This window comes from Lepisosteus oculatus, chromosome 1 (genome assembly GCF_040954835.1).
Source record: "Lepisosteus oculatus isolate fLepOcu1 chromosome 1, fLepOcu1.hap2, whole genome shotgun sequence".
NCBI lineage: Eukaryota > Metazoa > Chordata > Actinopteri > Semionotiformes > Lepisosteidae > Lepisosteus > Lepisosteus oculatus.
Genome location: NC_090696.1, coordinates 20218734 through 20233000, shown reverse-complemented (window position 1 = coordinate 20233000; position 14267 = coordinate 20218734). Strand labels below are relative to the sequence as shown.

At 55.9% G+C, this 14267-nt stretch overlaps 1 protein-coding gene across 2 annotated transcripts in view; it reads left to right on the top strand.

Annotated features, from left to right (window-relative positions):
• Positions 1-1086: 1086 nt before the first annotated feature.
• Positions 1087-14267, top strand: part of dip2ba (disco-interacting protein 2 homolog Ba) — a 64727-nt gene continuing 51546 nt past the window's right edge. The window contains exon 1 of one of the 2 annotated variants that reach the window (XM_015344141.2): positions 1087-1409. In XM_015344141.2, the coding sequence (XP_015199627.2) occupies positions 1325-1409 (85 nt within the window). In that variant the 5' untranslated portion in view covers positions 1087-1324. The remainder of the gene's footprint in view (positions 1410-14267) is intronic. The other variant, XM_006629289.3, reaches the window with a different exon arrangement.

Here is a 14267-nt window from a genome sequence, read left to right as displayed (position 1 = left end):
TGTCTGTCAAAAAGTACAACACAACTCTTTAAAACTACAGTTCAAAGGTACAGTTTCCAACAACTGCAGCACACAGCCACACCTCAACCTGCTGCCCAGTGTTTCTGGCTGCACAGATCAGTTGATGAAGAACGGACACAGGTTTTTTTTAATGTTTAATGTTTCTTTATTAGCCCTATACAATTTCTTGCATTAGGAATGCGTCTTTTCGCATACCCCAGCTTTTCTCCAGGGAGACACAGACACAGAGACAGGGAGAGAAGCTTGGGGTCAGAGCGCAGGGTCTGCCATTGTACGGCGCCCCTGGAGCAGTTGGGGTTAAGGGCCTTGCCCAATGTAGGATTCCTCTGCCGGCCGCGGGATTTGAACCGGCAACCTTCCGGTCACAGGCGCAGATCCTTAGCCACAGAGCCACCGCTCCGCCCGTGAGGGACAGTTCCTCAGCCAGGCACACAGCAGGTAGTGGCATTGTATAGGACACACCACCAACAGGGTGTCCTGTGAAATTGTGTTGTATTGTCTTTATACATGAGTGACGCTGTCCCGGGGATGTCCACAGTGGGTGAGTGAGACGTCGTATCTGACACACCCACAGGAGGGAGTGACACTGTATTGCGCACACCTTTAGGTGGGTCACACGTCAACAAAAAGGGCATGTCCGATTTAGTGACACGATTGCTTCGTTTTGCAGGTTGAAATGTTTCTGCTTCTGAAACCGGCAATAATGACGCATCCTATTTCGCCTTTTAAGAACTGAAAACAATTGTACACATCCCTCTCAAATAGAAAGCTGAAATCTCAGTTGTAGCAACAACCAGAGGACAAGGACCAGGACTGCTTTGGCCAAGTCCTTTCACGTAAGGCTGTGGTCATGGTCGTCAGGGGCGATAAACCTGCAAGCTGGGCAGAGGAGGTGACGGAAGTCTGTTTCATTCGCCGGTTCAGCCACGCACCGAGAGGGTTTATTCCTTCAACCGGCGGGAGGCGACGTGGGGTCGCGTCGGGCGGTTCCTATTATTTGGGCCGTGGGGTGAAGAGAATGGGGATGGAGAGAAAGCGCGCTGAACCCCCCGGGGCCGCCAGGGGGCAGCACCGAGCGGCCGGGCAGGCGGCGGTCACGTGACGGGAATCGCTGGCGAGTTGCTCTCTCAGTATGGCGGAGCGAGACTAGGTGCACGGATGGCTTTTAATTCCCGTTCCGCGTCGTGAAGAAAGGACTTCTGTCATCATTTTTTTTTTCCTATCGTGTTTTGTTTTGTTTTTTTGCCGTGTTCAATTATTGTTTGTGACGGGCGCGAGTGCTGTCGGTATCCGTGGAAGGGGGATGGCGGACCGCGGTGTGGATCTCTCGGCTCTGCCCAAAGACGTGAAGGACCAGCTGGCCGAACTGGACCTGGAGCTGTCGGAAGGTAGGAGCCGAACCGGACACATCCCCGACCTGCCAAACGCCCCTGTGTCTCGGCAGGGGTGTCTAACGGTGTATTCCCCGGCGTCGCTTTTGTTTCGCCTTGACACTGGTTTTTGTATTTATTCGTGTTTTGTTTATAAGAAATCCGGGTCGTCTGGTGAACCGGGGTGACACTAACGTACACAGCGAGTCGGATTTGGTCTCGCTGTTGTAAATAAATGTATAAAATGACACACAAAGTTACAGAGGTGTTATTGCACGGTACCGTGTCGTACTCATCTTTAATTATCCTGGCCCCTTAACTCCTCTTACTCCCCCTCCCAGATTGTTCTCAAGTAACCTGTGTTATTCGAAATATTAATACTAAAATATTACAATGTGATTGAGGCTGTCTGCGGTGCAAACGGCGACGTGCGCTGTGCCAGACGCCGCATTAACTTTCCGCTGTTGGGCTGTGGGTAGATTATCTCGTCTCTTTATTATTCGCAGCCGAGGTCGTTTTCGTGGGCTTTCGCCGGCCGCCGCGTTAATAATCGGTAGTTCGTGTTTCTCGGGGGTCGTTTCGCGACAGGCCCGGCTGCCGGCTGGCTTGTCGACGGTTTTGACTTGCAAACGTGCCCCGGCTGGCTTCGAACTCGCAGCTACGGGCGGCGCGACGGACGACTCCGCCGTTTCGCTAACTTTGTGCCTGAACTTGCGGGACCGGGGAAAGCGGGTGGGATCTGGGATCTGGGATCGGGGATCTCCGATCTCCCCCCCCCCCTGTGATTTGAAGGTCTTGCGGGCTGGCACGGCGGGTGGTGGGGGGGTGTTGTAGGTGTGTCGCACCCACGTCACCTCCCGGATCCGTGTGCCGGCAGCGTGGGTCGGAGCTCTCGCGTGTGCTCCCGTCACGTCTCCGATGCACGGCTATCTCCGCGGCCCGTGGGTGCTGGGATAGGGACGGCAGCGTGCGAGGGAGTTTTTGTGTTGCGGGATAGTGGGTCCCGGACTGACCCACCGAGGGAGTCGCTCAGGCCGTGTCTCGGGCGAGCGACACCCGTCACCGACTCCCCCTCGGGTCAGGTCTGCGCGGAACGGGCCGGGCCTGGCGCTGTGCCCTGTGTGTGGAGCAGATCGGGCCTGGACATTGCGGTGCAGGAGATGAGGTGCAGAGAGACCAGCCTCCTCCTCCGGCCCCCAACCTCCACCAACAGCGTTTTTTACAATGTTTTGTTCTTTTTCCGGAGGGGCGCAAGCGAGGGTTTGTCCTTCAGGTAAGGTTCGGGTCACCTTGCCGGGCGAGAGGCTTGCTGGCTCCCAGCCCGATCTCAGGGGTGTTCAGGAGCCCTAGAGGGCCAGTGAGGGTCAGAGCAGCTGGGCGCCCTGTGTGGAGTTTGCACGTGCCTCTTCGCCCACCCCTGCGTTTCAGTGGGATGGCTTTCCTTTGGGCCCCCCGGTCTCCTTCCACCTCCCGGGACAAGCTGGCCAGCCTGACCGGAGTCTCTGCATTGTGCCACTGTGTGCACGGCTGCCTGCTTAGTGTCCGGGGAGCCGTCAAGACCGTCTCCTGGGATGCCACGCCAGGAAGCCGCATCTTTCTGGATGGATTCAGTAATCCGTTCAGCCATTTTCGACTCCGCTTTGCCCTGCACAGGGTTGTGGGGGAGCTGGAGCCTATCTCAGCAAGGAACGGGTACAAGGCAGGGTACACCCTGGATAGGACGCCAGTCCATCGCAGGACACATACACACACCAGGGCCAGTTTTCCCAGAGACCGCCATCATGTCTTTGGACTGTGGGAGGAAATTGGAGCACCTGAATGAACCCTACATGAACACAGGAGAACATGCAAACTCCACACAGACAGCGCCTCAGGAATTGAACCTGGTCCCCAGCGCTGCGAGGTTGAGTGGAAGTAATACTCGTTCTGCTTGCTCTGCGCTGTCTGTGTAGAAAAGCCTCAGAAAAGGTGTGTGTGCGAGCAGTGGAGCAGCGTGTCCCCCAGGGTGGTTTACAGACACAACCGCCTCTCTCAGGCAGCCCCGCTGCTGGGGCGAAGCGTCAAGGCTTCAGATCTGTCGTCTTCTTCGAGAAGAGCCACTGTGCCCTGTGCTGGACACACCGACCTGCTTCTCATGTGGACTGACGGTGTCAATAGTTCAGTGTGGGAGGGTAAGAATTGTTCAATTGGCGTCACCCAAAATGTATTAAAAAACAGCGTTTCATGAAGGGCCGTCAGTTTCCAGAGTTTGACAGCCGCGGATAAGAGAGAGTTCTGCTGGGATTTCATTGCGTGCCCCGGAGAGGTGCCTGCAGTATTGAGCCCGCCGCCTGGCCGCTGTGCGCCGTGCCTGGGCAGAGAGATTGCCTGCTCAGCGCTTTCTGCTCCGGCCTGCTCAACGCCCCCCCCCCCTCACCCCGGGCAGCAGCCTACTTCTGCGCTAAAGCCGCGACACAATGAGAGCCTTTCAGCTCACTTGGACCGCTCGACGTCACATCGCCACCGGCGCTCGGCCCGCGGATGTCGAGACTCTGAGGAACAAAGGCTCGGAGAATAGAATACAGTGTGTGTCTCCGGCGGCGCTCCAGTGTCTCCAGTGTCTTCATCCACCAGCGTGAGATCACCTGCCCACCCCCTCTCCCCAGCGCCGATTCCATATAAAACATGCTCCTCCGGGACATTCGTGAACGAGCCCTAGATTGGCCGGATTATGACTTCAGTGCCGAGATTTCACAGTGCCGGCGCCTGTCTTCTGTAGATCCGGCGGCGTAACGGCGTCGTTAATTGCCAGTTAATTAGTCAACGAGCCGGGAGTGAAGGTGAAGCCTGGATTGGAGCGGATGTGGGGGGAGCTGGTGTTGAAGTATCTCCGCTCGGTGAGAGTTGCAGTTATTGCTTAGGAATGACCAGATAAAGATAAGTCTTGTCCTAAGAATGTGAGATGTTAAAATATCACGTGCCTGGGAAGTCGAAATTAAATTCCTAATTTCCCGGCTCTCGGCTGAAGTCCAGAGGCTTACCTCATCCCCGAGGGAAGCAGGATGTGTGTGTTTCTGGAGGAGTCTGTTGCCAGTTGTTGGCAAGAGGGCCCCCCAGTGCTGCGCAGCTATCAGCTGGTGCTGGCCGCCCCCTGAGCTCTGGTGCTCTTCAGCTCTTGTTGCCCCAGGCGACTAATGGCTGACCCGTTCCGCAGAGTCAGTCCTCCCATCCTGTTTCATGCCGCTGCTCCCTGACTCGCGGGGGGCGCGCCCACTGCTGTTGCTTCGCAGATTAAAAGCAGGGCTGTGTTTTTTCAAGGGGAAATGTGTCACTGTTATAAAATAAAACAGGAGGTTCGAACCCCCCCTCCGCTAACGCGGCTGTCGGGCAGTGGTCGCAGAGCTCCCACCTGGACTGCCGGCTGAGAGAGGCGACTCTGCGCCCACGGCGTGGCTCGGCACTTTGTTCCCCCCAGCCTGGCGCTCTGTCCCGGGTTCAGGTTACTCTGGGCTTCCCCGGCAGTGGATCTGGCCCTGGCCTGTGTGGGCAGCTAATTTAGATCTTCCCTGTAAGTTTTCCTTGAACTACAGAAAGTTCCCAGAACTACAGAAATCCTTGCAGCACGGGCTGGCGCTTCACCCGGATCATCATCGGCAGTGCCGGCTGGCCTGCGTGCGTGCGGAAGATCCCTGCACAGCTGCCAGTCCGCACTGTACCGATCACATCCCGACTGGGCGGGTGGCAGGGCGGATTCCTGCCAGCTCGTTGTAGTGTCAACACTGCCACGCCACATTCCCGGCTCGTGTTCCGCCCGAGCGGACAAGAGCTGGGATTCCCGTGTTCCTGCGGTGTCTGGAGGCTGCAGTCTGGCGACAGCGCAGAAAATCCCCTGCAGATGCTGCACGCCGGCCAGCAGCAGCAGCAGCATCGCAGCGCTGGCGTTCGGAGACGGCCCTTGCTTCTGCTCGGTCGTTTTTGTTATTTAGAGGGCTCATCTTTCAATTAAAAATTCTTTGACGCAGCGTAAATGCAGAAAAAATTGCCGTTAGCCTTTTCAGTTCATGCTGCATCTTTGGCCTGGGATGCGGAGTGTCCGAACGGAACAGACTCTGCCCGGAGTCTTATTGGAAGGTTGCCATCGCGCAGTTACAGGCGCATGTGTGATGGTGAAGCTTGGCTCTGGGGGTTCTGCACAAACGGGGCTGGTTTCCTCTTATTTTCACCGCTTGCGTGGCAGGTGGGGGCCAGGCTCTGCCCCAGGGATAGAACTGCCCTGCTCCAGTGTTTGCAGAGCTGAGGGCTGTGCATAGCTCTGGTTTTGTAGGTATTTTACTGGTTTCCTTGTGTTTCCAACGTCTGCAGAGTTGAGACGGGTGGTCGACTCGCGTTTAACTCCTCGAGTGGGCAGGAAACCTGCAGGGACCACTGGCTGGCCTGCGTACCGGAGCTGCGTACTGCCGCCCTGCTGGACGGACATGAAACTGCACCCAAGGGCGCATTCTGCAACTGGTCCTGGGTTTGACTCAAAGGGCTGTGCGGCATCTGTTTTTTTTTGTTTTCTTGTCCTGTGAACTGGTGGATAGCTGTTAGTTTTCAAGGTCAGGGATCCTCACACCACGAGCTCAAGATCCGAAGGCAGGTTCTGCACAGGAAGGGGCTGTTCAGCTGTTCGTCTTGCTTGTGGCTGCCAAGAAATCTCAGCCCGGACTAGCTCTGTGACACAATCAATGAAGCCATATTATTTAGCGCTCCGTTTGTGTCATTGAAAGTAGCATTTGTGCTTCTTTCATTTGCGAGACATAGCACCTTATTTTTTGGGGGATGTGATGTCTCTCGCCCCCCAGAACGGCGCAGGAGAATCAAACCGATCTCGTTCGTTTGTGCTCCGTCTGTGCTGGATTGTGGCGTCTGAGGTATTGAGGTGTTCTTTTTGGGGGGGGGGTCACTTGTAGCTGTTGCAGAGGGGCTAATTGACGTCGCACCCCAAAGAAACAAGGTAGTGTATCTCGGGAACGAGAGCAGTGCAAGCCGACGCTGGCGGATGTGGAGGGTTTTAGTGTTTGTGCTGTTTGCCGGCGGGGGCAGCTTGGCAGAGCTCTGCCTACTTGCTGCTCCGGGAGGGCAGCAGGTGTCTGCCGGTTTCGACAAAGCGAGACCGCTGACGGTGAGAGGACGAGCCATGGCTTATGCACCAGGTACTCTGCGTCCACAGGGAAAGGACGGGCGCGGGTGTTGGCCTCCAGAAGCCCCAAAGAAATCCGCGGTCTTTTTCATTGAAACGCTGATCCCTAGGATCTGGAGTCCTGGGGAACCCCAGTCCTTCTTCATCTGTTTTTCTTTGGCTTCTCATCGGGATGCTGTTCTCTGACTCCTGTCCCAGTGAGATGACAGCAAAACGTGACTCTGCGGTTACATAATGCCCCTGGGCTCCCAGGCCCTGCTGCTCGTGAATTGTTAATAAGGGCTCCTGGACTGAGGCCGCATGGCCTTCCCTGCGCTTCTTAAGGGAGCCTGAATAATTAACACTAAAAGGTACTGGCGCTGACGGACATGTCTCTTTCAAACGATCCACAGGGAGATGGGTAAATACTCCCAACGCGCAGTAGCTCTGTTATTTCCAGGTTTTCCCACCTGCGAGGCTCTGCAATAAAGAAGCCAAAAGACGTTCTGCTTAATAACTAATAATTCCTTATGCTGACACAGGGCTTTTCTGGACACGCCACTCGAAGAGCTGTATAGGTAATGGGGATCCCCTCCACCACCACCAATGTGCAGCCCCACCTGGATGACGCACCAGTCTGCTCACCACACATCAGCTATCAGTGGGGAGGAGAGCAGAGTAATGTAGCCAATTCATAGAGGGGGATTATTAGGAGGCCATGATTGGTAAGGGCCAATGGGAAATTTGGCCAGGGCACCGGGGTTACACCCCTACTCTTTCCAAGAGACACCCTGGGAGTTCTAATGACCACAGTGTCAGGACCTTTTTTATTGTTTTATTTCTCATCCGAAGGACATCACCTTTTTATAGTATAGTGTACCTGTCACTATACTGGGGCACTAGGACCCACACAAAGAGCACCCCCTGCTGGCCCCACTATCACCTCTTCCAGCAGCAACCTTAGTTTCTCCCAGGAGGTCTCCCATCCAGGTACTGGCCAGGCTCACACCTGCTGAGCGTCAGTGGGCTGCCAGCCGTGAGCTGCAGGGTGATACAGCTGCTGTTGAAGAGGAGCACAGGAAAGTGTCCAGGCGACAGGGACCCCCATTCCAGCCCATTCTACTCAGTTTGGTTGCCACCAGGATCTCGCCAGGCTGACTGACTCTTGAAAAGATCCCGGGGAGGCGGCACTCTCTAAGCAAATGTATTCAAGATAAGCAGTCGGGCTCGGTGCCGGCCTGTGTACTGGAGCAGCCCTGCAGCTGGTCACATCGGGCCTGGGTCGGGACTGCTCTGCAGCGGGAGTCTCTGCCCGCGGAGGAGGCTGTTCAAAGGTTTCCGCGCGGCGGGACTTCATCTGGAGAGTGACTCTGATTTCCAGATACGCTGACCTTTACCCTCACGTCGCGCCTCTCCGCTGTGTGTGTTTAATCCTGGTGGAGGAGAGCCAGCCCCCCCGCCCCGCGGCGCGTGTGTGGTCGCCGCGGGGGGGCCGCGCTGGGTCAGGGGAGAGCGAGGGCAGTCGCTGCGCCTGTCCGCCAGGCTCCTGCTGGGCGCCAGATCTCTGAGGCGTGCGGGCGGGCCGCGAGATTGCTGCCTCGAGTGGTGGTTTTTATTGTGGTGGAAGTTGGCGCAGTGACTGTTTTCGAGAGATCTCCCCCTGCACAGCTGCCGTCGCTCAGTCAGAGTGTCATCGTCGGCCGGTCTGGCGCGTTCAGGGCAGCTCTGTCTGTGATCAGCAGCCACAGCAGGGCGGCTTTCGTCGAACTCCACGGGCCTGGTCTGAACTACCCCCCCCACCCCCCACCCCTCCTGACGTAATGATTCCCCCTGATCGACGTCTGGAAACTTGACCCGGAGTGTCTTCATGAGGAGCCCAGCCCTGTGTCACAGTGACCCACTTCTGACAGCCGGCTCTCGGGGAAACTCGAGACGCCTGTGAAATTGCACAAGCGCCAACGCGGAACTACAGCGTTCGTCCTGGGGGCGCGCCCGAGGGCCGGTTGGGATGACGAGGAAGGAAACAAAATCCCCCGACAGTGCTGTCGCAGACTAGACGAGGCAGGTCTGTGTCGCCCACTCCAGACGCCTCAGAGGGGCGCCAGGGGCCTCTTAATTCCTACTGCCCTGTACTGAGACCTGTCTCAGGTTTGTATTGTTCTTGTAGGATCATTATCTTGAGCCAGGAGCAGGTGCGTCCGGTGGACCGGGCAGGAGGGATGGTGGCGCAGTGGTCGGCATTGCCGCCTCTCAGTGCTGCTCCGGGGTTCAGTTCCTGGACCGGGGTGCTGTCTGTGTGGAGTTTGCGTGGGTTTCCTCTGGGTGCTCTGGTTTACTCCCACAGTCCAAAGACATGCTAATAGGTTTATTGACATCTGGGAAGGTTCGCCCTGGTGTGTTTGAATCCGTGTGCCCTGAGATGGACTGGTGTCCCGTCCAGGGTGTACCCCGCCTTGCGCCTGTCCCTTGCCAGGATAGGCTCCGGCTCCCCCTGCCCCTTCCTGAATTGGAAGAGGCGGAGAGGAAATGAATGGGTTTACGGATCAGTGCTGACATCAGAGTGAGGTTGAATGAATAAGCCGTCAGCGTTTGCCTTACCTCCTCTGTGTGTGCGGCGGAGCAGGGGCTGCTGGTGGCGCTGGCCTGCGTTGTGAGTTCGCTCTCTCCCCTGTCGAAGGCCAGTGGGTGAAGATCTCGGCAGAGCCTGTGTTTCTGTGGGCTGCAGAGCTGAGAGCGTGGAGCCGGGCTCGGGGTGTGTTCTGTGCCCTAGGCTTCCTTGGCAGCCGGCCAGCCGCTGCCTTTCCAACGGTTAGGAGTGCTGACATCAGAGGCTGGGGGAGGTTATGGCTGTGTGTGAGAGAGACTGAGAAGTGGGGGCTCTGTGCTTTTGTGTACCGGCATGTCTGTGTAATGCCACCCTAACAGGGTTCCTTTCCGCTAGCAGTGTTCTGAGCGAGAGAGGCCTTACCTCTGCCACTTGCTGCCTCGGTGCTGCAGGGAGGGTTGCGGCAGTGAGCCAGGGTGTTAGAGAATCAGGCTCGGCCAGGAAGAGGGTGTCTCTCGACCCTGATGGCGCAGATGTGGCTGGTTTGACCCTGGCCAGGTGGCAGAGCCTTGCCGCAGGCGGGGTCAGGAGGGGACGGCCAGGATCTTCCCAGCCCTCAGCCGAACGGCGGCTGCTGGACCTGTCGCCCGCAGCGACGTCGACAGGCGGGCGCGTCCTGCTCCCCGGGCGCTGCCGGGACCCCGGGCCTCCAACCAGACAGGCGGCAATTCCAAGCTGGGCGCGTGTGCGTCACCATTAACAAAAATAAAAGAGTGGCGGTTCCTAAGGGATCGGGCACAGCGGCAGCGTGGGATTCTGGGGGGGAAAGCCGCCAAAGGAAGAGGGAAAGAATGAGCGGCCTGGATACGAGGCAGCTGCTCTGACCCTGGAGATATTGCTACTGTGGTCCTGGCTCTGGCCGCGACGGCAGGGTTGTGGCGAGAGAGCCTGTCGGCCTCTTGGTGGGCACCTCTGCCCCCCCCCGCCGTACCGCGAGCCCAGAAGAGCCGCGCTCGGTCGCGCCGCCGCTGTGCTGTTTCCTGCAGAGGCGCTTTGGAAACAGTCAGGGGGCGCGGGGTCTGCAGGAGGGGTCTGCTGCTGTAGATTTGTCTGTTATCGTTAACAGCAGCGGCTGTAATCGCAGCACTAGAAGTGCCATTGGGATAGTGAAGGAACAAGTAAAGGTTTATTCTGTGCTGAAAAGACAACGCTTCGGCTGCAGAGCCTTCTTTGGGTGGGGGTTTTCTTTTCAGCAATGGAATAAACCTATTACTCGTTCCTTTGCAGTCCACGCATGCTGCCGCAGCTACACACCTGAACCAGTTGGGTAGTGACCGTGAAGATTAAGCGAGATACTGCAGATTAACTTTATACTCGCTGGTAAGTTGGGAGCCAGATATGTCTTCTGGGTTTTAGGGAGTGCTCTCGTATAAATAACCAGAATTATATTAAAGCTCGCGAGCACTGATCGATACATCTCCCAGCTGCCACTGCTGGCGAAAAGAGTCAGATTTATCCGCGTGGTTGTGATCGTTACATAACCGGCCGCACGCCCTAAAGCGTGATGGGAATGCTGGGCCCTGCAGCAGTGCAGATGTGCAGTAGGAGTGCAGTAAAACTCCCGTGGAAACTGCAGTGTTACCTGGCCAGATTTCTTGTACCGAGCTGTCATCGCTGTTAGGAACTCCCTGCAGTTACTGACGGAATAAAAGCTTTCCACTGTTTCAACATCTAAAAAAACTAGACAAGCTGCTCCCTGCGTGTGGAGTCAGGTCTTTGTCTATTGGGCCCTTGTACTGTGAATGAAGTTCCTTCAAGTGGAATCTCTCCTCTTAACCCAGGTGCTCCTGTTGAGTCGGACTGTTATTGATGAGTGTGTGTGACAGAGAGAGTGGAGAAGCAGGAACATCCGCAAAATTCCTGGAACAAAGAAGCCTTTGTCCCAGCGGGGCGACTGTGCGTGAGAGTGCAGCGTACTGTCTGACACTGCTGTACTGGGCTGTGATGTTCTGTACTCCCTCACAATACTGTACTCTCCTGCAGTGTGCTATAAGTCAGTGTGCTGTTGCTTGACCACAGTGCTCTCCACTCTCACAGTACTCTGCTTTCCTGTAATTGAGTAGGAATTTCAGTGAACTGTATCACTAATGTACTACGCTGTGACATACTGCACTATCACACTATACGGTACTCTCCTGCAGTTTAGTGTAAGTCACTGTGCTGTCTCATACTGCTATACTTTGTTGCAGTGTTTCACTTTTACAATAGCGTCCTCCTGTAGCGAAATATTAATCGCAGTGTACCGGCTCTGACTACTGTGCTTTACTGCAGTGCTCTCCGCTCTCACAGTACTCTGTTTCCCTGTAATTGAGTATAAATGGCAGTGAACTTTACCACTGCTGTACTAGGCTGTGATGGTGTGTACTATCACACACTCATGTGCTGTAGTTCAGTCTACATTGCAACTGTTGCCCAGAATTGCTGAGCTGGTCTGTACTGTAGCATGTACTGTACATTTGAAATTTTAGCCCCATTAACTCTTCAGTGCTCTGTGCTATGATGTAGTGCATTATTCTTTAGCCAGCTGCAGTGTACTGTAATTCGCACCCGGCTTGCTGCAGTGCTCTGTGCCAGGATGTTGTTTACTGTCTTGGAGCTGCGTGCTCTGAGCTGCGCCTGCTCAGGTGAGTCACGCTGCCTTGTGCGAGACAAGCCAGCATGCCTGAGTCATGCAGCAGGCAGAGTAACCTGCTGACAGGTTGGGTGGAGCAGCAGCCCCTGTTCTGTGCTCGGAGTGTGTGTGGCTGTTGGTTTTTCCATTCCTGTGCTGTGTTGACATGACTGCCAGCGTTCTGGTAGGAGGGCCGCTGTAGAGATTTACTGCGAGGGGGGAGGGGGAGGAGGTGGGGATCGGGTGGGAGTGACAGCCTTCACAAAACCTCTGCTCTCTGAGGTGCTTTCTGACTGCACAGCTGCCTGCATGTGGATAGAAATGTAGAGATGTCACCGAGCTAGAGGAATCAGTACGAAAGAGAAAAATCCTGAGAATAAGTTCAGATGCTGCCCACCTTTGAGAGTTTGAGCAAAACGGAAAACAAGCTCCCTGTGAATCCCTGTGTGTGGAGCAGGTCCTGTTTCCCAGGCTGGGGTGTTGTGGGGAATGGGAGGGAGGATCCCGTATCCTGCAGGACGTGGGGATCCGCCTGGCCTGTGTCGGGACGGGCGGAGAATCCGGGGGGGGGGGGGGCGTTTCCTGCCCCCGAGGAGATACCTGGGCTGTCACGGGCGGGGGATGGGAGACCGTGCCGGTTAAACCCGAAACCCCAAATCCTCCTGAAGATTACAGGGCTGGCTCACTGAGCGCCCCCCCCACTGGTGTTGAGTTTCGCCTGTGTCTCTTGGCCGCCGGTCTCGCATTCCCAGCCCTCCGCTCGGTTTCTGCTGACGGAGCAGGTGGGGCTGATGCCTTGGGATCCCAGGCAGGTAGATCCTTGAGATCCGTTCCGGGGTTTGCTCTGCCACGGCCCCTCCGCCCCCAGGTGCCGAGCCTCCTGGCGCTCCGGCCTTCAGAAGAGACGTCGCACCCGGGTCCCGTTGGCTCTGTTGACGTGGGGGGGGGGGGGGGTGTACGGCACATGGAAGTGTGTGTGAACTGATCACAGCGCTTGTGAGCCCCAGCTGCAGGCTCTTGTACTGATTGCACTGATGAGTCAGGGATGGGGCCGCTTGTCAGATTTCGCCCCTCTCCTTCCTGCTTTGTGCAGCTGGTGTCAGCCTGTACGCAGGGGCCCTGCAGCTCGGAGAACCTGGAGTGGATCACACGCCTACGCGGTTGGGTAGCGATGTGTTTGGGCGCCGCGCCCATGGAAGTGGCCCCTGATCATGGTGCCCTCTAGCCCTCGTTTCGTGCCTGCAGTGGGCTTCAGACAGCACTGAAACCCCTCTTCACTGTGGCGGTGGCTCCTGCTGCGCGACGACGTGCTTCTGTGCCGGTTCTAGGGGTGTTGATGGCTGTGAAGGTGAGGCGGGGTTCAGGCGGTATCGGATGTGAGCAGGAGGTCACTTTAGTGGGTACCTGTGTCCCGTAGGCAGAATGCAGTTCAAATCGGAACGGGTCAAGTCGAAACGTTCTTCTCGGCCTCTCGTGAAGTGACCCCGGGTTGCCCTTTGTTTTAAAGATGTGCAGAATCAAGGTTGAGGCTGATATGACAGCGCTGCTGATGGCGAGGCTAAACCCGTCCCTGTTCACAGAGCTTTTGTCTCCGTGGTGACATCGTCTCGGGAGCTGTGGGCGCCGTTCTGGACGCCCGGCTGGACGGTTGAGGTTTTCAGTCCTGGGTGGAGGGGGGGCACAGCTGCCCCCCCAGCCACCCTTGAGCCAGGTTCTTCACCAACTCAGATTGACTTAACTGTCCTTCCAGTGCACCACACATACTATGAAGTACTGATACACTTGGCACAGCCATCACCTAGTGCTGTACTGCTTTGTTCTGGTATTTTAAGATGATGTCCATTCCTTTCAAATGCAATTGACAGTTACTGCATCGTGATTAGATGTCGACTGAGTAAATATTACTCCTTGCCTTCTGATTATGGCATGTTTTTTAGCATTATTACATTATTTAAGAAATACGGTAGTTATGATTTTTAGGTACTGCATAAATCACTCTTCTATTGAAAAGAACATTGTCTGGACACCTCATTCAATGCATGAGCAACAGCCCACAGCTCCCTGTATGAGTGCTCTGTTTCTGTACCTTGGCTACAACGAAGCCACTTCCCTTTGTAGCTCCTTGCCTGGAGATCAGGCTTGCTTAGTGGTTTTTAGCGTAGAACTAAAACTATTTTTCACATCATGTCAGCGAAACACAGGGCTTGTGCTACAGGTGTTAGAAAAAGAGGAACTTGTTCCCCCCCCACCCCCCCCCCCTTCTGATAGGCTTGAAGCGGTAGAAAAGACCGAATAAGGCGAGCAGTCACAAGACATTTGCATTGCCTTCAACTAAACTGCTGTGCCGTTGGAAGAACATGCAAGCTCCACGCAGATAGCACCCCAGGAATTGATCCCAGGACCCCAACACTGCGAGGTAGCAATGCTGACCACTGTGCCACCCATTAATTACTTGGTTAAAAAATCTCCTGCTGATATAATTGCCCAGTTAGGCGGTTAGGTAGACCGGCGGTGGCTCAG